Below are 25282 nucleotides of genomic sequence, written 5' to 3' on the forward strand. Positions count from 1 at the left end.
AAGTAGATGTTATTTTGGAAATTGTTGCATTTATATTGATAACGGTGGATTTAACGAGCGATGCAAACATTGTTGGGTAGCTCAACCGTGGCTTGTGAAGCATAAATGGTATATGATCATAAATAGATTGCAATTGAATAGCAAGTGCTTCCATATAAGCGATATGTAATATGTGCTGCATTGGGCAAAAGCTGATGTCACTTTATGCTGTAAGGAAAACTACGGCAACTCTAAGCATACAGACAGCAATTACAGCAGCCTTGCACATACGTACAGAAATTCGACCTCGTCGGCTAACCAGCCGGGAATTTCCTCTGTGGTGTCTGGCGGTCGTTCGGATGAGTTGTTGCGGGGCCGGTTCCCACGCTGCGTTCAGGAGGTATGAACTGTGTGACTACGTGATGCATGTTCAGCGCGCACGCAGTGGCGTGAATGACGCTAAATTACGCTTTTTGTCACAGACCTGATACCATGCGGTATTCTTGTGAAATATCACTTCTTCCAGAGCTACTCCGATCTGGCGTTCGTAATCGCATTCTTAGTGGTGTAGCTACCCGATAGCACATAGTTCTTGTATACACAGGTATACGCAGGATTTCGCAGTGGGGAAGGGGAGGGGAAGTACACCTGAAAAACTCACGGGAAGCGGAGTTATTGTGCCGCAGCCGCGCGCCATCTTCTGTGTGTCGTAAAATATAATCGCAATTTCCTAGCTTCCTACCTATGTGTGTTTACCTAGAATTTATCACTGCCAGCATTTCATCACATGCAAGTAACTGCATGTCATACACTTGGTGAGGAGGGAGACCGTGCCCCCAGGAGCTACTTGGTTTGTATCCCTCTGTCTGCGTAATATAGTCGTTACTGGTATATCTTATTATTAATGAAATAGAGACAGGCACGGTGTTCTTTATGCCGTTACAATTTTGTTTCCCCGCCGATCTTTCACGAATTATTGAATAGTAAGTTTGTTGATCAAACATGGCTCAGCTTCACCTCACTGGTGTGACTGTGTTCCGTTCGCCCTTGGGCCGTCATTGTGTGGAAGGGTGGCCGGTGGTGGCCGCCCCTGCTCTGCCCTCTATTCTGATGTGGCGGTGACGGCGTCCGGTCGCTATCACGTCCCCGCCGGAAGCCGGCCTGGCACGGGACCGACTGCGCTGGTCAGCCGCTCACAGGGCTCCACCGGCCCGATAGTGCGCCTGACCGCGCGTGGGAGCCGCTCCCAGCCCTACCCGGGGTCCGCGGACCGGCGGCGCCTGTGGTCCCCAGACCGGCGGCGCCTGTGGTCCTCGGACCGGTGCTGCCTGTGGTCCCCGGACTGGCGGTGCCTGTGGTCCGCGGACCGGCGCTGCCTGTGGTCCCCAGACCGGCGGCGCCCATGGTTCCCAGACCGTCGCTCCCTGTGGTCCCCGGACCGGCGGCGCCTGTGGTACCGGACCGGCGCTGCCTTTGGTCCCCGAACCGGCGGTGTCTGACTTATTTGCGACCCCGCTAGCCTGCTGGACCGTGCGCCTTGTGATTCCAGTCGTGGTGACAACGCAGGTAGACGCTGCCAAATCTGCCTGCCACGTCAGCACAGCCGAGGCCTCTAGACTGGTATCGCTAGCGACTGCCGGCTCGAGGCGCTGTCTGAAGACTTCTGCAACCATCCCCGCAATGGCTGTCGCCCAGCGACAATTGGTTACTGGGCTGCACATGCCTCTCGCTACCCCTTCATTGGTGCTGTCGTGTGTGTGGACTCCCGTAATGGGTGCGCATTTGTCACGCCGAGCTGTAGGGCAACGGAGAGGTGCGGGCTGTCACACCGATCTCTCCGTCCTCGTATCTCGGCTCGGATCTCCTCGTCCCCATCGTCGAGGGCCCATGATGGCCTGCCCGTCTGGTTAGCTGTGGGCAAAGTGATAACCACAGGAACTAGCACCTGAACCACAGTAAGGCGCGATCATGGCATTCTGTATGATAGTATGTTCATCCCCCGACAGTGTCCTCGTGGTACATCCATTCCGTTTTTAGCAGTTGTCTCGCGAACAGGTCGGAATCTCCCGATCAGGTTGGACGGTAGAATGCGGGACAACTGAAGTTAGTGTACTACGGCATCTATCCTACCTGTCTGCGTGCTTTTCGCGCCTTAGTCGGGACTTCGACCTCCTACCGTTCTTCCGACTTCTGGCCGTGGTCTAGACATGGTCTCTTTCTCTGGAGTCAGGGCGGTAGAAATGTGGAACATCGCCCTCCTCCAACACGTTCTTCTTATTTCATGCATTTTTTTGCCTTGACTGGTTGTTCCAGCAAGGTAAAGTGGCTCTCTATTAATAGCCTTCAGTGCTAGTCCCATTAATGCTTGTGTCCGGCGTCATTCGGGATTAAGCTCGTACGACATGACGTTGTAAGGGATGTTAAATGACCAAGAGACCGTTACATCATGAACTGAGGTGGCAGGAATGTTTTGATTCGTACATAAACGTCACCCGAGATCAACGCCATGTGAAGACCGACATTGCAAATATCCTCAAATAATATTACATCTTTTGCTGGTTATCAGTACCATCACTGCATGTGTTTAAGGCGCAAGGACATCCAGTCAAGGCCATCGGAGGTTATGGGCTTACTGCGGATGAGACCACATCACACACCAGAAGCAAATGTTTCAGCTCATTCAGGGGCTGCGACCCTATTTGTTTTTTTTTTTTACCGTAGTCGATGTCGGTGACGGTTGATGCCACCCCCTGCCGTTTCCTAACTAAGAATGATAGAGTCTAGTGAAATTACCAGTGGATTGTTCTCAACAAGATCTCGTGATAAGTAACAAGTCGCATGCTACTGGGTCAGTAATTGACTCCATTTGTCAGTACGAGAGTCAAGTGTTGAAAATCTAATTTCTTACATTTATTCATTATGAACGAGGTCATGTCTCGTAGCGACACGAAACCAAAACATGCGTGTTTCTTGTTCAATTTGTAGTGCAGTGGTACGTAGCTGCATGTTTTGGAACGTATATCTATGATGTATGGCTCCGTTACTGTGGAAGTGTCGCCCCTGTGCGCGGTCCTGGAGATCAGGATCGGTTGCTGCCGCCCGCGCTTTCTTTAGGTTTTAAAACACGCGCAATGGATGGCCCGTAGGCTACTGCAAAATTTGGTCGTGATTGCACGGCGTGCCGGGAAGGTTTCCTTTGAGAACGTTGGGGGGTTGGCAGCCCCCCCCCCCCCCATATTAAGGCGAGGGTTGATACTTACCGAAGTGCGTGGTGTGTATAATCGGTAGCGACCGTAGCGACGAACGGTTTGTAGGTAGCGTAACTTCTAACCATTTCCTACAGGGCGGAAGTTAACGAGACCGCCAAAACCGGCTGGGGTTAGTTCTTAGTATTTGCAAAATTGTCAGTTACTCGTTGACGGGAGCTCGCCGTGACCGTGGTATCCTTGTGTTGGGCAGGTGTGGGAGCGGCCGCCTGCGCCGGTGCCGGCCTGGCGCCGCTGCGATGACCCCGAGGCTGGCGCAGCCGGCGACGGCGGCGGCGGCGGCGGCGCGGCGCCAGCGGCGGTCGCCGGCGGTGGCTGCTGTCGGCGTGCCGCTGCTCTGCCTGCTGGCGCTGGCGTCGCTGCTGGCCACGGCCGGCCTACAGAGCAGCCAGACGCCGCCGCCGCCGCTGCCGGCCGGCTACAGCCGACTCTACCCGCGCAATGTCAGCCTGCCCGGCCTGCCCAACTTCCGGTACGTCATCAACACGGACGTCTGCGGCAACGATGACGTCACCATGATGGTGCTGGTGACGTCACACGAGGGTCACCAGGAGCTGCGTGCCGCCTGGCGCCGGCTGCTGCCCGACAGCGACCTCAATCAGCTGGGCGTCCGGCGCGTGTTTTTGCTGGGTCAGCCGTCGCAGCAACCGGGCTACACGAGCGTCAACGAGACGCTGGTGGAGGCGGAGAGCACGCAGAACGGCGACCTGGTGCAGGGCGGCTTCCGAGAGAGCTACCACAACCTCACGCTCAAGCACCTGATGGGCCTGCGCTGGGCCGCCGACTTCTGCCCCCAGGCGCGCTATGTTGTCAAAATGGACGACGACATCGCCGTCGACTTCTTCCAGCTGCACGAGAAGCTGACGACACGGTACGACCCGAGGCACCTGTTGCTCGGGCTGATCCACTACGACATGCGGCCGGTGCGCGACACCACCAGCAAGTGGTTCGTACCGGTGGCTGAGTACCCGGACGAGTTTTACCGGCCGTTCCTGTCGGGCTGGATGTACGTAGCGTCACAGGACGCCGTGCACCGGCTGCTGGCCGCCGCCGCCGGCCGGCCGACGTTCTGGATCGACGACGTGCACGTGACGGGTACGCTGGCGGCGGCGGCCGGCCTCCGGCTCAGCAGCTTCAACGCCTACTACACGCCGCACCTGGAGCACCTGGAGTGCTGCGCGCGCGCCGACCGGCTGCTCTGTGACTTCCTGGTGGGCCCGACCGGCGGCGACGAGGCCGTGCTGCGCGACTTCCTGGGCCAGGCGCGCGCCTGCTGGCAGGCCGGCTGCGGCCGCCGGCCTGCCAGCGAGGCGGTGGCGCGTACCTGCGTCAGCACCGGCAAGTACCGACACGGCGCGGCCGGCCGCGGCACGGCCGAGATCGTGCCCGTCCGCTGGGGCGCCAGCTGACCCCAGCTGACCGACCCGAGGCCGGCCGGCGGCACGGCGCGGCGGCTAACCCTGAACGCGCTCGGGCGCCGCCTGGCCAGACGTCGGCTGACGTGGGCGCCACCTGTCCACGCGGGGAGCTCGCTCGGCCGCTGACTGGTGGGAGACGATTGGTCGCAATGAATTGCCACCTAGTGGCAGATGGATGAACTGAGCTACCACCTAGTGGGAGGTGAATCGAGTACGCCTGAGCTCTGGACTGGGCGTTTGTGCTTAGGAACGGAGACCTGCTGAGGTGGTTGTATATGTGGTGGGTGCATGAAGCTATGTCAGGCTAGCTAGAATGGCGGCCATTGGCTTGGCACGGCATGAGTGGCGCGATTGGAGAGGCAGTTGTTCGCTGGGAATGGTGATGATCTTGTCAAAGAGTTACTGCGACTGAGCTGGCGCCCACGGCTTGCTGGGACGGCTTGCGTGGCGCGTATTGCACCTATGTTTGGCTGATGTTGACGATGCGCCATGCTCCCAATCGTGTGATGAAGTGTGACGTTCCTAACGAATAGTTAATGCCCAGTATGGTTTTGAAAGAGGCGCAATGGGTTAGCTTTCAGCCGTATTTAAATTGTCAAGTTATGCGTTGGATCGTGCGCGATTTTTGAATGTTGCCAGCTCTCCATTCTAGTATTTCTTTAAAGCATTGGTGCAGTACTTATATTTGCTGTCGATTAATCCCAAGTGATGGTTATCTAGTCGGGTATGCAGGGAGAGCGTTTTGGTTAGCGCGATGTTCACATGGCCGCATGCATCTCGTGGTTCGAGTTTCGTAATAAAGTTCGTAAGACCAGGCTCTGTTGTGAAGAAAGTTTAGTCCCGAATGTGTGCATTGAATGTCGGGTTGGCGGAGGTCACACAGATGATCCACTTCCCTGTCAACTGTGGTTGGGCCCTTCGGTGCACATCAGAGATGCGCGCACTCGTCTCCACTTCCGCTGCTCATGGCGTCGCCGGCTCCGGCCGGTCGATCGTGAGCCTGCCGCATCAAACGGCTCCTGCCGACATCGGGAGACTCTCTCGACGCAGCGTTATCTGCTGGGGACTGCTGGTAACGGATGTGGAGCGCAGTCTGCTCCGGGGCATGGTGAGCCTTACAATGTTCAAGGTTCAGTCAGAATTTATCACTCATAAAAAAACTATGTCATCTGGTTTTGAACGTGCGCGCTCGCAAGTCAGCAACAACCTTAACGCCCGGCGTTGCAGTCTCCACAGGCCGCGCGGCGTCGGCCCGTGGCTGTGACACTAAGCGATGGCCAATGAGCGGACCGGGCACAGCTATCAATTCACAGGCAAGGGGTGATTTGAACGGAAGGGTCTTCTCCGCCGACCAGCGATTTACATTTCCGGCCGCTGCTGCTCCCACAAGGGCATGGTGTGCGCATGGCAGCACCCGTCACGCACGGCTCCAGTATTTTCACATGAACGCCGCAACTTTGCAAACGGCCGCTGCTGCTGGCACGACAGCTTTGAGCAAGCCAATATCAAGGTAGGGGGAATGGGGATCGACCGAATAAAATGGATGCCCTGGGCTGACCAGTGCGCTGTGCGCACGGGTGACGGCCTCACAGCACCGCTATCTTCTGCATATAGCCGCACTCTTAGCGTCTGATAATAAGTATTTTTCTGGAAGCCGTATTCTCGCCATTTCAATGTGGGAGGGCCGGCCACAGTGGTCACTGCGCCGTCCAGGCGTGAGCTGAACAAAAGAGGTCATGTGGACCGAAGAACGATTTGTATCACCGACGTATAGCGCTCCTACAATGGCATCGCGTGCACTTAGTCGCACCCGCCGTGCACGATTAAAGTATCTTAAACAGGATACAGGACCATTGTGAATCACTGCTACCGCCGGGCCTTCGAGCACTGGGTGGCAGTGCCGGCGGTCGACGGAATAAAAGGATGCCGGAAACGCACTCGTGTGTTTTACCCCATCTGATACAGAAATTTATTCAAGGTTTTGATCAGTCAGTTTGTCTTGTGATCTCCGCATCAATTTATAGTCATTGAGTTTTAAAAGATGGTGATGCACCTTGCATTTCACTTCAGTCTGAAAGGATAATAGGAAAAATCTTGCTCTTAACACCCAAAAGTAAAACCCATTCTGGGATCCTGTATCAACACGCAACCTGGCGGCCGGTTGAATACCCTTTGATCGGGCGGGGGAGGGGGCAATCCAGCCCCCCCCTAAGATCTCGAAAACTAAGATAGCTAGAGACACAAAATTCCCAGGATAGAGTAAACTGTACGTGAAATCTCTTGTGTCACAATTTGAGGTGCCTAGGTTGCAACCTTGTGGTCAAATAAGGTTAAACAAGATCAAATTCCAGATTGGTGTCTTGAGTGCCCCCAGAACTCCTCATGCAACTACTGTGGAGATAGATATCTGTTCTAAGCAATAAGTGGGGTCAGTGACCTTGCTTGACCTTTATAAGATCAAGGTGACCAAATGCCCAAGAGATTGCCCCTGTTTTGTTGTTCGAATCAGCGTGAAAGATTGCACTAAGCGGCGGGTTCCTAAAAACAAATCGTTGACCTGGGTCATTTTAGGTCAGCGGCCTATTCTGACCTTTAAAGTCCATGGAAGATGTCTGCTGTGGTCGCTGTCACTGATAAATTCAAAATCAGCACTAGAAACTACCCCTTACAACCAAGCTCTCGAGCAAAAAGAAGGTTAGTCTTGACCTCGTTCTGAACCTCATATACCCGATCCTAGGTCAATAAGATTGGTTGTAATTCTAAACTAAATTGGTTTACTGCCTAGAAAGTTATATGAAATCAGTATGGCTTCGTCCAACACTCCGTTGTTCCATCACATTGAACGATTCCCTAGAAATGCGCTCCGCTGAAGGCCATGGCCTGACTGACCTGGCTTAGGTCGGCGACCTTACAAGGTACATCTGATTTTTGTCAAAAGATCCATTATTCAATCTTCTACAGCTGTGACAAGTTTGACGCGGAGAAGCCGTGCCAAACCTTCACCGAACGGCTACGCCGCGCGGTTCCGCAATTGTGCTGAGACAATTTCCGGAGGCTTTATTTGACCCCCACCCGGACGGGCGTCAATCAGTAGCCATCAGCTGGTCACCACACTGGCCAGCCGGCTAATCGCCTTGGTGCCGGGGCGGCTGGCCGTCGTCCGCCCGAAAACCAGTTTCCTGCAACCGACCTAGCCAAGGAATAACATAGGAGAAAGGGGATAGCTGGCTTAGATAGCCGGCTTATTTTCATCATAAGGTGGCCCGGATCTTAACGGCAATCTGGGATCTTCCAGTTTTGAGCACCGTGCATTTATCGAGCAACGTTCGTAAGCCAATGAACCTAGCGCGCCCGAACCGCCAGCAACATTCCACTCACCGCTGGTTGTTCTTGTTCAGAGCCGCACGCCATATGGCTCAGTGTGCAGGCTTGCCTCGCCCAGAGCCCGCGCCAGTCCGGGCGCTGTCGCCATCCACGCTGCACCTATCAGGCGGCCGCGACACGGCACCGTCTTGAAACGCCGGTGTGAAGGCCCACACTGGCGTGTGGCGCGCAAAACGCACACCACCTCACGCAATGGGGCTTAGTGGAGTGCTGTGGAGTGGAGCCTGTTCCACGGTGCAATGGGTCTGGAGGCTTATCAGCCACGTTGTACCACTAACCATTGCAATGCGGTGTCTGGCCTGCAGCGACAAATTGGCCATCCCGACGGCAAAGGAGTGAGTGTCCCGCGAGTGCTGTGGAGTGGAGCCTGTGCCGTGGAGTTCTGTGAGTGAAGCCTGTGCCATGGAGTGCTTTTGGAGTGGAGCCTGCGCCATGGAATGATGTGGAGTGGAGCTTGTGCCGTGGAGTGCTGGCCGCTTGATACCACCGCTCTCTGAAGGCCCAGCCAATCACAAACAGGGGCGAACTGCAGCAATATATCGACAACAGCGGGCGATCGTCGAATGCATTGGAATCGCACAATTTGATGACACTCGCCGCGGATCAGAACTACACTGGTACCATGTACAGCACTACTGGTATGGCTGCACTCCATCTTCTTGTCCACCACATATTACAGGAGAACATGAAGCAGCATTTTGAAGAGCACCTGATCGCTGACCGCTCGAAAATAATACATCGGCATCGCAGGCATTACGGAGCCAAGCACGAGTGTCCGCCGTTCCTACCAGGGTGAGAGGCAGGTGATGCCATGTGGCCTTAGCAGCTGAGCGCATCGCTATGACTCAATGACGACGACGAGCCAAGCAAGGGACTACAGGACTAAAATGGTGCGGGATTGAGAAACAAAACAAAGCAATATAGTGCAGTTCGGTGCCGAGATGGCACACCAAGCGGTGTCCATACCCCGCTGTGGCAGAAGCCAGTTGAAAGGGGCAGTTTCGCACGCATGCCGTTGTCCGCCTACCGGAACAGAATGCAGTGCAAAGGCCACTGGAAAGTGTTGGCTATTGATGGAAAGGGCAGGACGTCAGGAAGAGCTTGACGAGCTTCATCTCTGTAAGGGGACACGAAAATAATCATGCAGTTTAATGACGACCATTAGTACCCAAGGACAGCGGCAGCCCAAGATGTTTTGGCCGGCGACTACTACAGAGGTATGGACTGTGGAGGCTCCCATGCCCAGATACGGCAATCACGTTCGACACGATCAGAGGCAGAATAGTGACCATGACATCGCCACCAAACGTTAAACGGGGTGCTCCGCGTTTATGTGGGGCTTTGAACTTAATGGTCATCTTGAAGATCTTTCGATGCTGTCCACAATCCTGCCTTTCTTAAAACCCAAGCCCCTCTCGTGTCTAAGCTACACGCCCGCGAAGATGGTTGAGTATTTGGATGCCAAGTTGACATTCATGACGTCATAATAACGTCATTCAAATTATGTCATTCAAGAGGCCATGCCGCGATCAGAGCCAATACAAATATGGTTGTCGAGGCGTCCATATCTGGCGTTCGTGGGCGCGATTTCCAGATATAACGGCCGTTAACTGACCGTCAATCAATGTTGTGCGAGGTGCTATGACGTAATCAAGCCATGACGCATTGAGGGGCATATTTACTAAACAGAGAAGTGTGTTGGCTGGAGCAGTGTTTTCCATTTAAACTGAAAATGATTAGTTGAAAGCGAGCTTGTTTCATGACATCTCATGCTTGCCTCAATGTCTTCTGAGGTGAAACATCCCCTTTAACAGCAGCCATGCCAGCCGATAAACTGACATCACTGCCTCCGAAATAAGCACAATCCGCGAAAATATCACGTTTAGACAGAAAAGCCCCGCTGTAAGGCGCTACATCAGGAATAGCACGAGCTTCAGTCCACCGCCATCGGTAGCGGATTTAACATTGGCCACCGTCTTTCTCCAGACTTCTCGCCACAACGGCGCCCAAAGCGCCCATCCCGCACATCACTCCCAGCCTCTCCCAGATTACGAGCACCCGCACACAACGGCGGCCGAGCCGGGATTACACGAACGTGGCTTCACTTTTCACGCGCCTCGGCACACCGCACGTCCATCTCCTCCCCGGAGGTCGAGCGACTCCCCCTCCCCCCCGCGGGCCCGGCGCGTCCGGTCCCGCCGGGGCCGGAGCCGGCCGCGCCGGCTCAGTGTAGCCTCTGGCGCTTGGGGGCGCGCCGGGCGCGCGGGGTGCCGCCGGACTGAGTGACGCGGTCGGCCGGCGGCACCTTGAAGCCGCCCCGCTCCATCAGGATGCTGCAGATGAGGCTGCTGTTGGCAGGCAGCAGGTCCTCGGCCGCCTGCGGAGGGGGCGGAGGTCAGCCGGGGTCAGACAGGGCACGGGAGCATGTCAGCCGGGGTCAGACGCGGCACGGGCGGAGATCAGCCGGGGCTAGAAGCGTCGCGGGCGCACGGACGCGACGCCATTCAGCAGGCGCGGGTCGAACCACAGTGCGAAGGAGTGCACTTCGAAGACAAGCGGAGCACGTTCGTGGAGCGCATGTCGATCGTGCGAGGTACTCGATCGGCGAGGCGCCAAACGACCGTGAACATTATTTCAGAATCGCACAACCGGTTAAACCACAGGAACCCGACTGCACCACGGGCCAGCTTGCCCGCGGTGCTGCCACCTGTCGTGCGATCGAACACCACGTCTTGCCCGCCTCACGGCAGATGTCGCGCCGGGCGCCGCGCCCGCAGTCGGCGCAGCACCGCGTCAGGCGCTCGAGACAAAGGCCGGCGGCCGCCCACCTGCAGCGGCGTCGTCTCCGAAAAGTCGGCCATGTTGACGGCGGCGTTGGCCTCGACCAGCTCGCGCACTGTCGGCTCGTCGCCGCGCAGCACGGCGTGGAACAGAGGCGATCGGCCGCCCGTGTCGTCCTGCGCAACAAGTGACCGCGCGCCGGGTCAGACGACACGTCATCACCGCGCAGCACCGCCCAGCGCGCACCGTTTCGCAAGGTTAAGGGGAATGTGTCACGTTTCAAGATATTGAAGCAGCCATCAGATGTGATGAAATACGCAAACTTATAACTGCTGGTATACTTTTGAGTGGAAAAGGCGGATTTAGATAATGCAATCTCTGTTTAGTAAATATGCCCCTCGATACGTCATTATTTGATTACATCATCGTACCTTGCACAACACCAATCGAGAGCCAATTGACGGTCATTGTATCTGGACAACGTGCTCACGAATGCCAGATATGAACGACTCGACAACTGCATTTTTCTTGGCCTTGATCGCCGCATGGCAAAGGGAATGATAGGATTTGAATGGCGTTATTATGTCGTCATGGATGCCTTGGTGATCTTGAAATAGCCTTCCCGAAAAATTATGCACACCTTCGCAGGCGTGTAGCTCAGAGCCTCGAGGGGTTTAGGTCTTGAGAAGGCTAGGGCTGTGAACTACAACGAATGATCTTCAAGACGGCTATTTCAGCTCCAACCCCATACAAATGTGGCACACTCCCTTCAAAACAGCTCATGAAGGCCGGGTAGCCATGTATGGCACGCTATGGCACGCACGGGGCAAGACAACACACCGCTGAAGGTGCTGCGCAGTACACCGCTGAACACGCGATCGCGCGGGGTAGGATGACACCCGATGATCGTATCGCACTGTCGGGGGTGCTTTTATAAATGGCACAGGACGATCGAGGGCAAATCCTGGTCCACTACACATGGAGTGAAGCGATACCGGCTGGCTGTCTGCTGGACGAACACGACACGTCGCAGAATGGCGGCGGGCTGTCAGACCGTTAAAGGCTGACTGCGCACCACACACAGCGAAAGGACGCCCGGGGAACACCTGGCGAAGTGGCCAACACCCGGCGAGGCGGTGTGAAGTCATCTAACAGAGACCACCTTCTGAGCGTATCACCAGGTTCGAGGCCGCATGCCGGGACTGACTGCGGTGTATATGAAGGGTCACAAATTAGGCCACAAGACACCAACAACGTCAACCACGGCTGGTATTTTTCCGTTGACGCGCCCCACCGACGTCATTTGCACAGCACTGTCCGTTCCGTGAACAGCGCCCACGGTCTGCCCCGAGCTGGCCGCCGCAGCGTCCTGCCCGACAGGCCACGCCGCCGGCGGCGAGCACGGCGGCGCGGCCGGGACAAACCAGGCCGCGCCGGACTTACCGCCACGTTGACGTCGACACGCGACTCGATCAGCAGCTGCAGCGCGCGCCGGTGCGGCTCCTGCTGCGGCTGGTGGATCACCACCAGGTGGAGCGCCGTGTACCCTGCCGGCGGGCGTAGCGGGTCACCGCGGACCCGGTGGCGGGCCGGGCATCTGCACACAGCCGCCGGCCACATGGCCAAGACACAGCGCCCGTCGAAATAAACGCCACGCATTCAAACCTTGCCTCCACCACGACAGGCCCGTCGCTAGGTATGTGTAGACCCCTCCCCGTCCCGCCATCATCGCCACAAACCTCTACCCTTCCTGCGGGTCGTAAACGCCTCAGCCGTCCGTCCCCAGCCAGGGCCAGCGCCGACCGGCCGTCCGCCGCCTCTCCTCACCCTCCAGGTTCTTCTGGTCCAGCAGGTTGACGTCGTCGCCCATCCGCTGCAGTAGCGTCTGCAGCACGTCCACGCGCTGGAAGCGGGCCGCCAGGTGGAGGGGCGTGTTGCCGAGCGAGTCGCGCGCGTCCAGTCGGGCGCCACGCTGCAGCAGCGCATCGGCCGCCTTCGGGCACGTGACCACATGCAGCGGCGTCTGGGGAGGGCCGAGCGGGCCGTCACAGCCAGGCTCCTCAGGGACAAGGTCACAGACAGCCTCAGGGGCGCGGTCACAGGCAGCCCCAGGGAGGCAGTGGTCGGGCGGCGCCGAGAACAGTGTCACGCGCAGCGGACTGGGTCAGATGCGCCCCGCAGCAGCACGCCTGCTCCGTAAACCGGACGCCGTCAGCCAGAGAAGACCAAACAAACCGGAATGGGCTGGCCCCGCAGCGGAAGCGACCTATCGCGCTGGTTCGGCCGCCTCGACGATGGTTTGCTGCACCGTCTCCGCGTTTCACTGGTTCCACAGATGTCGCCAGTGGCATGCACGGATTGACTGGCGTGCAAGGCTGGTTCCAAACACAGGTCCTACAGTTTGGCTCAGAAACGCGCCACATGGCCAAAAAGCAGCTATCCAAAGGAAACAAAGACTCGCCGGGGTTTTACGGTGCAGCGTATTGCATAAAGCTGGGTATGCAATGCATTGCGCGGCGTTCACACACATATAAATCTTCCTGACACTTCAACACCGGCGCAACGCACACGACGTCACATATCCCAAGCACGTCACCCCCAGTCTATCGGGTCATACTGCGCAAATAGCTTCCGGCGAATAGCTAATTTCGACGAATGCCGTCGTCGAGATTAATGTCACTATTCTGACTCATACAGCCCACAGATGGGGCAGCCATTGGTGTCCAGCGACAGAAGCCGTCGCCACACCCAGACCGTCCTTGAAAGGACGCCATTCAGCCGCGAAAGTGTGGGCTTTTACCCGAGCTGGTTGAAGACAATTCAAGGAAAGATTCATTTGCATGATGTGCTCTCGCGTAGCTCTCAAAAACTTACAACGGGAGTATTTGTATGAAGTAGTTCCAGAGCAGGGCATCACCCCGCCAAAAAGACGGTCGCCTCACATTGCTTAGCCAGCGACAAACAGGGCTGCTCGAGACCAAGCCCCTCCCCAAACCCCAACATCCACAGAACATTCTGGAATACGGACCATTCAGTCACGGCTAAAGCCCCATTCCAATGAGAAGAAAACCTCTCTTTGCGAAGGGCTGTTGCCGTGCGGACGGCGTAGTCACGTTGACACGACGTTCATCCGCGCCGATGCATCCAGCCACGGGTTCGAACCTGACACCGAGCCGATATTTCGCGACGTGGCGTAATGCCGCGCCACTGTTGGCGCGTAACCGCAACGTGACCGCGCATCGCAAACAAGCCCCGCACAGCGCTGGTGGGGGCGCCACGGCAACTGCGCCCGGCGGTGAAGACCCGAGGTGTCGTCACCCTTCCGGTCGGAGCACTTCGAAGCGCCAACAGTGCCCGAACCGCGCGAATCCGAACGCCAGCTGGCTCTCGAGCCGACCGATAACTGGCAGCACCAGCGCGGACTCCGCCGCGACGGAGGGGAGATGACCTCGGCCTCCCCCCGGGCGGTACCGTACCAAGCGCGCCGGGCCGGGCTGGGACCCAGAGACGTACAAGGCATCCCTGAACCATTAATCTAGAAAAATCCGCTGCATGACGACGGGCTTATATATATATATATATATATATATATATATATATATATATATATATATATATATATACATGGGGCTGACACATATAAATGCGATACACGCACATACGCTCACTTAACATTGCATACACTGAGGTTTGTATGCCATGCCGAGCGTTGTTTTCTGTTTTCAACTTGTCCCGTTCTTTTTGTATGTACGCCACACCATTTCCAATAGCCCGACGCCTGTGACGTCAACGTAAAATCGCATACATATGCGAAAGGTTTTTTCCCGCGCCTACCAGTAACTGCGTCGTGCAATTTGCGTGCAAAGTGAAAGAGGGGTTTGCCGTGGTCACACCGCTGCAAGAAACTGAAGTCACGCCTCGACAAGAACCCATTGCGCGAACAATGTCTGAAATTAAGCCGATGAGACTATAAGCATGGCGCTGTTAGAGAACATTACCAACGAAGTAGTATTTGACATAAGTGATAAGCGCCAGATAAGCCAGAAGTTAGAATCTTTCAAGGGTTGTACACTGCGACCCATTTTTAGTCTTTTTAGCGGCATGACACTTAAGCAATGCTCTGAAGTTTTGCCTCCCGATTGTAACAAAACGTACCCCATTAGCCTGGAAATCTTACCCGCCCTTGACGATATTCTGTACCCTGTCTCTGAATATATTTTCGGACAGAAAATTGATCAAACCTTTTGCAAGAATGATTTCAGGGACAGCGGCCCAGCTAGGCATACATTGTTGCAATGATAACGATCTTATCACTCCAATTAATGCGTCACTCCAGATAAAAGGCGCGTTTTTTCCTGCCCCAGGTTTTCCGCGGGCAGTACCGAGCGATCGCCTACGTTATGCAGCGTTATCGCTCGGCCGCATTCAGTCTGCCACTGTGGCGGGTATACGGCTGGCCCTTCACCAACCCAGCTACCGGTGCTGCGACGATTCCGCAGCCGTACCCGGTCAGCACTGGGCGGCGGCGGCGCGCGCAGCTGCACCCGGCCAGCATTGCGCGGTGGCGGCGCGCGCGGCGCCTCACCTCTCCATGTCGGTTCTTGGTGTTGACGTGGGTGCCGTGGCGGAAGTGGATCATGAGCTCGGCGTACCGGATCAGTTCGCTGACATTGCCCTGCCTCGCCATCTTGTGGATCAGTCTGCGCGGGGGACAGCGAATGTCAGCACGACGCGACGAACCGAGCCCGCGCCGGCGTGACGTCGCCGCGGTCTGCAGCGATGCATGTGCACGTGGCCACGTGACGCGGCCGATGGCCTCCTTGAGGACCGGGCCAGTCCGTAAACAAAAACAAATGTGCCAGAACCCAGGGCAGACATTACATAAATCCTGAGAAACTGACGCCGACATAAACTGAACGAATGCCAACTGGTCGACCTGTGATTTCCCACTGACCCTGCTGACCTTGCTGACCCTGCTGACTCTCACATGTCTCTCGCCACCGAGCGACTATCGCTACATTCGCACTTCCCGCCTTCCCGCCGGGGACTTCCCGCCTAAACTGGCATCGAGATTTCACAGCGGATGACCGGCAGCAACTACATGCGTACTGAAACAACAGGGCCACGACCCGCCGCGCGCACGGCGCAGCGGCTGACCCCGCGGGGGAGAGCGCCACCGGCGGGCGGCGCGCCGGCGGCGCAGCGTTCGCTCACATGTCCCCATCCAGCCGGCTGCGCCGCTGCGCCACCACGTAGGTGAAGAGCGCCTGGAAGGCCCTGGTTCGCGTGACGCCGGGCGGCAGGGCGGCGTCGCTGAAGCGGGGCAGCAGCGCCAGGATGCGCCGCGCCTTGCGCAGCGCTAGGCCGTCCAGCTGCACTGTCTGGCCCGACTCCCGCGGCAGCGCGGCCGCCGCCGGCGGCGGCACCCACGCCGGCGGCGCCTGCAGCAGGCTGTCCACCTGCTGGCGCTCGTTCGGCTGCACGACGCCCAGGAACGCCTCGATATCGAAGTCGATGACGGGAAAGGCGGCTGGCGCCGGCCGCGGCGCGGGCAGGCCGCCGCCCGCCGCGTGCGGCATCGCCAGCTCCATGTCGTCGGGGTTGGCTGCAACGGGCGCGGTTTGTTTACGGCCGGCCCGACCAGCGGACGGGAGCTCAGGCCAGCAGTGCCGCTCGCCGGTCTGCCGTGGCGCTCGCCGCCGGATCAGACCGTCGAGCGCACCAGGACAGCAGACAAGCACACACGTGGGCACGGCTGTCGGACACCCGGCAGACACGGCAGTGACCTCCACCCGCGGAGCAGACCGCACACTCGAGACACACGGCCGATGCCTCGCCGGACAGAGCGGCCACACGACCCCAGGCCGGCAACTTTACCCGGTCCCAAAATACGCTGACGTCAAACGTCGGGACGGCGGGCACACAACACTCGCACGCACACACCCCACACACAGACACATACACATACACCGAGGTTAGTCGCACTGCAGTGCTGTCGCAGCAGTCGTCGCGCACCGACCGCGTGCAGTCACCGGTCTTTCCCGTGACGCGCCACCAGTTCAGCGCACTCACCGCTTTACACGGCGGTTCGTCGCCTACAGTCCCTGCGCCTTCTCGCGGGGTCCGCCGCCGTGGTCGCACCGCCGCCGCCCGAGACCCTGCGCCGCGCGTCTGCCAAAGTCGGGGCCCATCGCGCACTGGCGGCCCGGCGCCGGCGCCGCCGTGACGCCACTACCGGCCGGGGGTTTACCGGACGGGCCGAAGGCGGCGGCCGAGGCGAGGCGCGCCGCCGGGCGGCGCTGCCCGCGACGCGAGAGGCCGCGAGTCCGCGCACCGCGCACGGGACGTGATGGACTTCCGAGCAGCGCTCGCCCGAGGACCGGGAGAGCGGTGAGAGCTATCGTGGCACGCGGCGTTCTGATGTCACCGGAAAACGCGTCGTAAGCGCAGATGTCGCCCGCTGATAAGATAGGGCCAGTGATGACGGCCCGTAGCGATGACTTCACGTCACCTCGCTGGAGTGGTCAATTTCGAGATACCAGTCTAATGTGCGCGGAAAACTCAAAGAAACGATCGCATGTGCTCATAATTTTCTTCCACGCACGGCAAGATTTCGACGCCGTCCCCTCCAGTCCAAAATCTCACGTACCGCTCTCATAATTTGCATCATATCAGCATCCTGGCAACCTCGGTCTTCTCGACCCTGACTCATTTGGTCCTCTGAACGCTGACTCATTCGGGCCTCTCGATGGACAGCGCGCAGACAGCTGCCGGCGCTGGGTTTCTCGATACACCGGGTCGCGAGGTAGTACTTTGGACCAAACCCGGGGCAGTGCACCCCGACATCAGTTCCTCATCCACAGGCGAGCGGCTCGGCGGCCCAACTGTACGAGCCGGCGGGCGCCTCGGTGACCTCGAGCGCGACCTTCGCTGTCGTGCCGCCGCGTGAGGGCGGCGGCTCGTGACCGCGCACCACGCGCAGCCGGGCGCACCGCTGGCAGCTGCCCCGTGCGCCGATCGAGGGCAGGTCACCTCGCGGACACCGGTCACCGCGCATCTGCCCCGCCCGGTCCATCCGCCGGGTCACGCTGACCAGAGCCCGATGCGGGACACTCCGATGGGGGCGGGTCACCCACCGCCCCAGCTCAGCGCGCACATAGCTGACCCTCTGCCAACAGCACAATCGGCCTGATTCCGACTTAGCACCGTCACAGCTCGACCCGCCCCGCCCACGGTCAAGGCACAAGCACGACAATGCCAGTCTGTCATCTTCTGAAGGCAGCCGTTAGCTGTACGACGAACCTGCCAGTTCAACGGCACGCTTTTAATACAACTCTTGACATTTCGCGCCCAGGAAAAATAACGGAAAATCCGCAAGATAAAACATGTGTACGAACCTAAAAAAATGTAACACAGTTTCGTTGCATTTTAGGAAAATATATGGCAGCCATAGTGCGACGAGCTAAGCGAGCTACTGAACATCGTGTTTACTATCACCATTTTCATGAGTATGACCGATCCTATGACTACGAATCGATCCCACTTTCAAATCCGTCCTGACGTGTGTTGTTCTGTGCAATACATGATTAAAAGCCATTTCCAAATGCATTGTGTTAACACTAGCGTAAATAAAATCATAGCATCACTATGTTGATATATGTTGAATGCACGTGACAACAAGAGATGTTGTTCTATGTGTCGTCCCGCTGTCGTGCATGCCCTCCTATTACGTCTGGATGGTGCGCAACTCCCAACCGCGAACAGGAGGCAAGCGCATTCCACACGGTTAGAGCTCATGTAAGCTTACGTAACGAAACTACAAAAAAGAAGGTGGCGTGCCAGCACCGACAGGAAATCAACATACCCGACACGAACCGTTGAAGTAAAGCCGACTACGGCCGTCAGGCGGATGTACGATCACGGCCGCGCGTCTCCTGACCAGGTGGCATTACATCGGCATTCCGCTGGCTGTGCCGAGCTGCCGGCTAGAAGGCGCGAGCTGCCGGCTACAAGGCGGGAGCTGCCGGCTACAAGGCGCGAGCTGCCGGCTACAAGGCGCAAGCTGCCGGCTACAAGGCGCAAGCTGCCGGCTACAAGGCGCAAGCTGCCGGCTAGAAGGCGCGAGCTGCCGACTACAATCCGCGAGCTGCCGGCTAGAAGGCGCGAGCTGCTGGCTACAAGCCGCGAACTGCCGGCCAGAAGGCGCGAGCTGCCGGCTACAAGGCGCAAGCTGCTGACTACAAGCCGCGAGCTGTCGGCTACAAGGCGCGAGCTGCCGGCTAGGAGGCGCGAGCTGCCGGCTACAAAGTGGCGCCCGAAACCGCGGCCACGGCCACGTGGTCTCATTGCGCGCCTACAAGCCACGTGGCCTCTGCCACGGGCGGCGAGCTGTTCGCCGGAAAGTCGTGCCCGGGCCGTGCGGCCTGGCGGACATGGGTCGGGTGCCGCACGAGCCGGGCTGTAGATAGTGCGACTGCCGTGCTGCATCAGCTGGGCTTTCCACAGCCCTGTATGTGTTGTTCTGATTGGGGCCCACGACGCACCCAGCTGCCGAGGCTATATGGTGTCGCCCGCCTCTCACCCTGGCAGGAAGGACGGACACCGCGGGGAATCGAACCCTGCACCTCTGATTTTCCAGACGCGCGGTGGCTAATGCAGTTACCGTTAACCACCACGCTATCGGCACACCACAATCCTACACGTTCCCACAAATCTTCCGATTGTGGTGGATTGCCATCATGCGGTCGCGACCATGCGGCGATCTCCCTCTTGCAAACATTGCACAACACCAACAAACCACTTGCGCGTGCCCGCTGGAAGGTTACACCATAACTGCACCCTTAATTGGACAGCTCCTCCGACCCGTCAGGCTGCCCTGCCGTCGTCAGTATCCATCACGCGATTGAAGCTGGTCAGAAGCTGGCCAACCGGCGTCAGAAAAGCACGTTTTGGTAAGCACTTTGTCCAGTTTCCCAATACACACAACGTAAGTTATTACAGCGTGGAAACAGGAACATAACTGGTAGCAGGTCTGTAGCCCACACCTTGCGGTTGAAGGAAATGTTCCGCATTTGAAGGTATAGAGGCTAGCACCAGATACGAAATACGTTCACTTGTACCTATGGATGCTTTTAAATGCGAAGGACTGCTCTAGAGGACAAATTTTCACTTTCAGTAAATATGCTCCTCAACACGTCACCCGACTGCGTCCTGGAGCATTTATACGACATAGAAGTGTCTGCCAAACTGGCCGCGCGAAATTGCAACCGTAGCAGACGGGTTGACTCCCTTGTAGTACTTCAACTTGGCGAGAGGTGTAGTGAATTGTTTAAAGACCCCAAATACCGTTGTGTGCTGTTCTCGTCTTTTCACACTGTGTTCTTGCATATTTGGCCGAAATTTAATGTTGTTTCTTGCATTTACATACTCAACCATGGCGCTAATCCTACGTTTTTCGATTCCCAGACTTCATTCCGCCACGCTCGTACCATTATCCACCTTTCCACATCATGCAGCACAAGACATGAGCCCTGTTCGTGATTTAAACGGTACGCATTACATTGGTTGAGGGGCAATTACAGTATGCTATCGTCAGCAATGGCGTTGCCGTACGCCCGACACGCACAACTTGATCATACTTTTTCTGGTCTTGAGCACCACATGACCAATAAGGTGGCAGTATTTGAGTGACGTTTCTATCGCGTCATGAACGACTGGGTCATCCTGGAATATGCTGCACGAAATAGTTCGCGCAAGATCGCGGGCGTCTCTCAGAAACCAGAGGGGTTTAACTCTCACGAAGGGCGCGGCTGTGAGCTGCACTCAATGATCTTCAAAATGCCTGCTTCAGATCACAACCCCATACAAATGTGGAACACTTCCTTCAAAGGGAGTCTTCCAAATTTGTACGGGGTTTCGGACTGTAATAGCCATCTCGAAGATCATTCGGTGCAGGTCATAGCCTCGTCCTTCTTGAGGCCTAAATCTCCCTAGTTTCCGAGCAGCACGCCCGCGAAGATGTGCAAACTATCTTGAGCAGATTGCTTCGAGGCTTCCCAGGCGTCCATGCCGCCATCATATCGTTATTTAAATCCTGCTGTTCCACTGGCCACGCGGCGTTCAAGGTGAACAAAAATTATGATTGTCGAGTCGTTCATACCTGGTGTTCGTGAGCACAGTTTCAAGATATAACGGTCGGCAACCGGCTCTAAACCAATGTTGTGCAAGCTACGACAGATTCTAACACGAATTACGTCTTGTGCTGCATGGTACAAGAAGCTAGACATTTGTCCTAACTATTACGGACGTAAGACATGTGATCAAATCAATTAAGAAAAGCGCTGTAACCAGGTCTGTGAATACAAGCGCCTTACACTCACGGGTAGTACGAACACCACAAGAAGCAGCCAAACACCTAATTATATTTGGTTCAGCACACAACCAGCACCGCCGCGGGCCACTTCTTCCGAGATTGAGGAACTACAAGTGAATGCTGTCATGGAACCGTTTCAATGACGCAACCAAGCAAGGACCTATTGAGGATCAGATTAACTAAAAACGGAAATTATGTTGTCTGGAGCAGTCTTTTCCACTTACAAACATGCCAATAGTATATGTGAGCTGTTTCGCCACATCTGATGCTTGTTTCATCATCTTCAAATATGAAGCATTCCCTTTAAGCCAAACATGCCGCCAACCAGGTTTCCGAAGCGCGCAAACATGCCGTCAGCAGCCAGGCTTGCTACGGCCTTCCCAGTCAGTCTGTTCATCTACCAGAGGAACCAGGCGTTGGCACGGAAAGTGTCCGTTCCACACCGCAAGAGGCCACCGCCTTGCTTCTATCTGGATAATTCAGCAGCAGAGACAGTCTGGCTTTGGTCGAATAAGTCCACGACACTCGCATACTTATAAACTGGTTTAATAAGCATGGACTGGACCAGCCATTCTCGCAGCCAACCAGCCATGCTCGACCGGCGTCAAGCACCGCATGACGGCGGTAGCTCTCAAGCGCAACACATGAGAAGCCGTTGGTCCAATTCGTTGCCACTCGAAATCCAAACCAGGTGGGCGACAGACGGAAAAAAGGAATTAACACAAAAACGGCAAGGTCACAGAAAATTTACTAAATTCTGTTAACACGTTCCCTGATGTCAAAGTTGTGCCTAAAAGGAGCCATAAGTCTGCGACGCTGGTGACAATTTGCATCGAACTATGACACGGAAGGCAGTTTGGCAAGACAGCTACGTTCATTTTCCTTTGCAACCAGCCTCAGATCAGAGAGCCGCTACGCATGCGAATTATAACGGGTTCACAGCCAATCGGATAGAACAGCTCCCAATTGTGATCACAAATATTGCCAACGGACATTAATATGGCCACAAATATTACCAACAGACATCAACGTGGCCGCAACCACCTAACAGAGCACACTCATTCTCCGTAGACACACATTTAATTACCTGAGCAAGGCCCCATGTCAAATCTGGACAACGCCCAAACTCCTCTTGTTGAGAGCTCTCGCTATGGATAAGCACCGAACTGAGGAGAAAACAGATGTCCCACGTCAACGTCTGGCACACACAGATGGGTTGGAGCTCTGAAAGGACATCGCAGTTTGGTCTGAGGCAACTCGCAGGTCAGGGAGGAGTATATGTAATGGGCCAAAAACTGCACCACCTTAATATGCATTGCTACTGTTGTTTACAAAATGTAAAGAGGATTAGACTTGACTTCAACGAGTAGAGATACATTACCACCGGAAGGAAGCTGATGAAAAACGGCACGCTAATGTGAACTAAACGAAAAAACGTGGGCGACGATACGGAGACGGAGCGAGCACTGGGAACGGGGCAGCGGCCCGGACCAGTAGCCAACTGATCCCTACCAACTTCCCACGAGCACTGGCGCGGCACGCCAAACCACAGGGACGAGCCGCCACCGAAAAACATCTAGTCGCCAAGCCGACAGCAGCCGAGCAGGATCGACGTCTGCCACGGGCAGGCGGAAAAGACGACTAGAGTGGCAAAGATATACGGTTCCGGCGAGCGTGGCAGAACAGATAGCAGAAGAGATATTCAACACTAGTTGGGAAGCACCGAATAAAGGAAAAGGTCACTCTTAAATGGCAGGCGAAACGCCATAGATACATGTTAGAGCAAGTTGCTGAGGCATACAGATGCATGATGGACCGCAATTTTGACTGTGAACGACGCTTATAATCATGCTTGGGATGCATTACACCGTATTATGCTCCCTCAATCGACGGGATCGCGTTATATCTCACTCTGATGCCATTCACGATTAGCTCATGCGGGTGCTGTATTACTGATGGCTCCATGCACACCACTTCACACATTTCCTCCACACTTATGACTCATTGGTACTTCAACCCGCTGGCAGCTATGGCTTGGCTCTTTTGACCAATCTCCGAATGGCAAGGCGCGGCTTTCGGGGGCAGCAGCGGGGCACACGGAAACAGTGACGTCACGTCCACTTCCGCTCCGGAAGTAGAGCCCTCCCAGCCATGAGACAACACCAGACTTGGAGGGTTGGGATTCACTCTGCACCACATATTTCAAGGGGTGGTGTGTTATCTTGCTTGACAGGGTATTTTTGACACAAATCAATGCTGACAAGACCAATCATATAACAGAAAGAGCACAGCAAATGATGTCCCAACTACGGTTGCATGCAGTTTATGAAGTTGATAACACAGACCCCATTTTAATTCAACTAACCCTACCTCCTCATTTCATTGGGGCCAATAATCATATTTTTAGCTGCTGTGATGTATCTAAGGCAGCTGATGCTCACTATTATTCATTTTGAAAGCTGGTGTTCAGACCATGCCCACATTTCTAACATACTGCATGCTTTCAAAACCTGTTCTTAACTAGATTATTCCTTGCTATCATAAATACACAGGCTTGTTTGCTCAATGGCTGGGAGAAATCCTGATCCTCATGAGGATTCCTTGAGTATGTATCTTTCCATTTGCATCCACCTACAAAAAGCTCCAAATTTGGGTAGCGGAATAAGCACTAGATAACACAGGATTTGGGGGCATCACAAGCAACACCAAGCACAGATCATGTTCAAAGGGAAACTGGGTGGAAATCTGGGAACAATGCCAGTCAAAACAAATGTGATATTCCCAACTTACCAGGCTTTAACACTTTTTCAATATCAGCACAAAATTATATAATTATTCAGAAGCATGTGCTAAATCATCCATTCACCAAAATGAGCAACACACACACTGGCACATCCTCCAAAGTGGTCTATAGAGTCAAAGGCTACCCATGAGCAATTCATGATAAATGGGCAATGCAAAGCAGGCCACAAAGAAATTATGACCTATAGGTCCATGTGATCAATATAGTATGACATGTATATCTACATAGGCATACAGTATGTGTGGGATCAGGACCATGACAAGACATGAAGACAACACCAGAAGATTCAGCACATTAATGCCACTTCTATCCAGAGCAGGGGACAAACTTGTTGCCTAGAATGTCTCATAGGCAACACCATCCTGATCTACTTTTAGCACAAGCAATGTCACACCATGTGTGATATTTTGCACTAAATCTACCCAGACTTTGACTGTTTGGTTACCACACCAAGAGCTTGATGAGACTGGGACCAGCAGGCTAAGTGGCCTTTTATAATTCCTGATCACTGTAAGGTAAGGTAAGGTATGTCAGAAGCTGGGAAAACAACACATTTGTGTTTCTATATTGCCAAATTTCTTTCCATGCAGCATCCACAGGGAAGACCCTATGAAAATACAAACTGGGAGGAACTCCTCCCTCCTCAGGAGCCAGCTTGAACCGAGTACTTTTGAAGAGGTCTCAGCACGGATAACAGACCAGCACACAGTGGAGCTAAAGCCCACCTGGTCACACCTATGGTTAGGAAGCAGCCAATGTGCATTGCATTGAGCAGTCTATGAACTAAGTGGCCAGTTACGCATCACTTTAAGCGGGCCCAATATTACACTTACCTCAAGACTTGCTTCAGCTTTTCTTCACAGATACGCTTATATGTTTCAGCTGCCAAAAAAAAACTGAAGAAAGCGTGCGGACATTGATGGGTCACCACCAGCCCGGTGCGGACATTCTTGGCGTAGCGCACTCGTTTGCGCCTTTGCGACAGGAACACCACCGATAGCAGAATTCGCGGAACGGCCCACCCCTTTTCTTCTTTATTACACTCGCCTATCCCCAATGGCCGGACTGGGTCAATATTATCGTCGTGGGTAAAATGGGTTACGCGCAATTTGCCACAAAGGTCGTCGGGAATTTCCCATCGCCTTGTTTTGCTGCCAGATTCCTTTCTTGTAACGGGAAAATTTGCAGTGAATATGTTTTCTCTACAGCAAATGAGTGCTGAGCATTAATTCCCTATTGTAAAAGTAAAAATTTTTTCTGGCATATGTAAAGGTTAAAA

The 25282-nt window shown here is 55.3% G+C and overlaps 1 protein-coding gene across 2 annotated transcripts; it reads right to left on the reverse strand.

The window, feature by feature from the left end:
• Positions 1-9122: 9122 nt before the first annotated feature.
• Positions 9123-25124, reverse strand: LOC119102283 (ankyrin-3). Of its 2 annotated transcripts, XM_037225651.1 has the most exons (8): positions 24837-25124; positions 22288-22366; positions 16043-16433; positions 15414-15528; positions 12656-12851; positions 12272-12375; positions 10876-11004; positions 9123-10424 (listed from the first exon to the last, which is right to left on the reverse strand). In XM_037225651.1, exons 2-8 carry the CDS (start codon positions 22301-22303, stop codon positions 10272-10274), a joined length of 1104 nt encoding a protein of 367 aa, XP_037081546.1. In that variant the 5' UTR covers positions 22304-22366; positions 24837-25124; the 3' UTR covers positions 9123-10271. The 2 variants fall into 2 exon arrangements, with proteins under 2 accessions (XP_037081546.1, XP_037081554.1); XM_037225659.1 differs by lacking the exons at positions 22288-22366; positions 24837-25124 and adding an exon at positions 16901-17015.
• Between the last annotated feature and the right edge of the window lie 158 nt (positions 25125-25282).

The sequence above is a fragment of the Pollicipes pollicipes genome, unplaced genomic scaffold (assembly GCF_011947565.3).
Source record: "Pollicipes pollicipes isolate AB1234 unplaced genomic scaffold, Ppol_2.1 Scaffold_2555;HRSCAF=2994_pilon_pilon_pilon, whole genome shotgun sequence".
Classification (NCBI taxonomy): domain Eukaryota; kingdom Metazoa; phylum Arthropoda; class Thecostraca; order Pollicipedomorpha; family Pollicipedidae; genus Pollicipes; species Pollicipes pollicipes.

Excerpts from the sequence above, each read along its gene's own strand:
- LOC119102283 (XM_037225651.1), bottom strand. Across the intron at positions 15,529-16,042 it reads AGCCGGCTGGATGGGGACAT|ACTGATCCACAAGATGGCGA; the intron begins GTGAGCGAACGC and ends TCCCCCGCGCAG. Across the intron at positions 12,852-15,413 it reads CCAAGAACCGACATGGAGAG|ACGCCGCTGCATGTGGTCAC; the intron begins GTGAGGCGCCGC and ends GGCCCTCCCCAG.